General features: G+C 32.5%; 1 protein-coding gene across 1 annotated transcript; it reads right to left on the bottom strand.

The window, feature by feature from the left end:
• Positions 1–204: 204 nt before the first annotated feature.
• LOC138933955 (quinone oxidoreductase-like protein 2) lies at positions 205–2,405 on the bottom strand. Its single transcript, XM_070297253.1, has 8 exons — positions 2,058–2,405; positions 1,666–1,899; positions 1,393–1,584; positions 1,137–1,318; positions 939–1,027; positions 737–863; positions 535–664; positions 205–409 (listed from the first exon to the last, which is right to left on the bottom strand). The coding sequence occupies exons 1-8, from the start codon at positions 2,280–2,282 to the stop codon at positions 356–358; spliced, it is 1,233 nt and encodes a 410-aa protein (XP_070153354.1). The 5' UTR covers positions 2,283–2,405; the 3' UTR covers positions 205–355.
• Between the last annotated feature and the right edge of the window lie 232 nt (positions 2,406–2,637).

Genomic DNA, 2,637 nt, shown 5'->3' with positions numbered 1-2,637 from the left:
CTTTTTACAATATATTATGTACATATTAAAGAAATTATTTCAAATATTTAAAAATTTTTTAATAATTAGTTTTTGTATAAACGGCCGGTGAATATTTCTTTAGCTAATGTTGGAAATTTGGAAATAAATTGTAAACTGTAAAAGTCGCAAGAAATTTTAATAATTACTGCGAATTATAATATAGTAGGACGATCTGTAGAAACTAGATTTTATTTGCTGAGTATAATGCACAAATTAGAAAAGAAAATTTTATTAACGCGACCTTAATCATATTAACATTTTCTATTTATATAACATTTATCTTGTAATATAATACTTTGTGAAAATATATATTACTGTGCACATACAAATTTATTTATTTTGTCACTTTTACTGCTTCAGCTTCCTTGTTCCTGATGTCGATTACAACCTGTGAATTTTATACATAATTTATGTAATATTATAACATTGTTTATTATAAGAATTGTCTATTATAAGAAATTCTTAATATATAGAAAATAGCCAAAAAATTTTCGGATCCTATCTATCACTTACTTTTCCCAAAGATTTACTTTCGGAAACAAACTGCAAAGCATCATTGATTTTATGCAAGCCAACAATCAATGAGCAAGATGGCCTAATAAGCCCTTCTTCAAGGAATTGTAGAACCTCATCTCCTGCTTGGCTAATTTTAAATAAAATAATTAAACTTTTATTTATGGAAATAAAAGAGAGGAGCTATAAACATACAGCATACCGATATACGTCAGGCTTTCTCTTTCTATATTCTGCGAGATTAAAACCTGTAACGCTGAAGGAACCTTTTTGCACCTCGGAATGAGCATTCGTCACGATTGTCGCCGTGCCAGCTACGATTACGCGCCCTTCGTGACAGAGGCTACAAGTGAGTGAACCGTCCAATGTTGATTATGATTTCTTAAAAAAATATAGATTTATACCTTCACGAGACAAATGATGCACCACCACAGCGAAATTGTCATCGCGCAGCAAGTCCTTTAATGTTGCATCTTTATAGACACTGGTAAAGCTAAAAATATTACATGTCTCACCAGTGTGTCTTACCTGACATGGAAATCCAGACATGCAGTTTTTCTCTACATCTAAAAATCTATTGACTGATGTCTTTAAAAACTCACCAATCCAACACCTTCTTGAAATATTCTCCATCTACATCATCAAAGATAGCTGTGATGTCTCGTTCGGCGGCGATTCCCTCTATTTGCTTTAATAATTTCTTATCTTTGTATTTCAGGGATGCGAATGCTCCTTTCTTCCGAGCCAGATCCGCTCCATCTTCAGTCGCGCATACCCCAATAACCTAGGTAATTTAAAAGTAATAGAATATTTTATAAAGTGTAATTATAAAATAAATTGTAATTATAACAAATATACCTTTGCTCTATAAACATTTGTTGCAAGATCTATTGCTGCCAAGCCAATTCCACTTATACCAACGTTTATTAAGATCATATCATCCTCGTCTATATTGACTTTTCTCTCTAGCGCAATTAGAGCAGTAATATAGCTGTCTAAAATGCTCACAGCATCTACAGAATTGATCACTGATGATACTTTCCATATATCCTAAATAAGATGCATTGTTATTGGTAATATTGTGTTAAAAAAAAATTACAGACAAAAATCCATATTTTAAACATAGTTTACCCCAATTTCTGCCAGACATCTTTCGGCCAAACCTCCATATCTTTCCTTATTAAGAGTAATAACTTTATCACCAATTTTATAGCCATTCTTTTCTGCCTCCGTGCCAACTTCAATCAGTTTTCCAACAACTTCGTAACCAAGAATGGTTGGTAATTTTGGTTCAAATGTATACAAATTTTTACTGAGCAGTGCATCAGAAGTGTTTAAAGCGCAATAATGAACATCGATGAGAACCTATGAAAATAAATTGCTATTATTATTCGATATAGTCTTTTGATATTGTTATATTGTTTTATTTATAAATATAAATAATAAATTGTAAATATAAATAATAAATTGTATATATAATTCTGCAATATTTTTTTTTTTTTTTTTTTACTTTTTTTACTTACTTCATTCGCCTGTACATTCTTTGGCGGCTCCAGATTCTCTATAACGAGAGGCCTGGAGAAATCTTTCAATAATGCAGCTTGAATTTTTCCTGGCTGCGAAGCCGGAATGACATTTCTCGCATTTTCCTCGACAGCAACACTGCCGAATTTTGCAGTGATAATTCGCGATGACAAATTACTCCTGCATAATTTTATGAAAAATCTATGTCCTACCAATGATGTCATATTAAGAATATATAATTAATTGGACATCATAATCATGGCAAAAATTTCAAAATATTTTGCGGCGTTTTTAATATAATAATACAACATTTAATAAATTTTAAAATACCATCTAATCTAGGATCTACATAAACCATAGACATATAGAATAGACTGAGCGTTGCGATCACCTATATAGGGTGCGTTCGCGTTATTTAGCGCTATCGGCTGTTCGCGGAGCTAGCTGGTAGCGCTATCAAACGCAATCATGACGTCATCACAGATGAATAGACAGATAGCCAATGGCCTAGGTTAAGGCGAGACTGCCATTTCCGTGCTCAGATTATCGACACACTATGCCCCTTACCGACACACTATG

This window comes from Polyergus mexicanus, unplaced genomic scaffold (genome assembly GCF_030449975.1).
Source record: "Polyergus mexicanus isolate NDT 795.1 unplaced genomic scaffold, iyPolMexi1.0 SCAF_6, whole genome shotgun sequence".
Classification (NCBI taxonomy): domain Eukaryota; kingdom Metazoa; phylum Arthropoda; class Insecta; order Hymenoptera; family Formicidae; genus Polyergus; species Polyergus mexicanus.
Note: the sequence above shows the minus strand (reverse complement) of the source record. Positions and strands in the feature narration are given on the sequence as shown.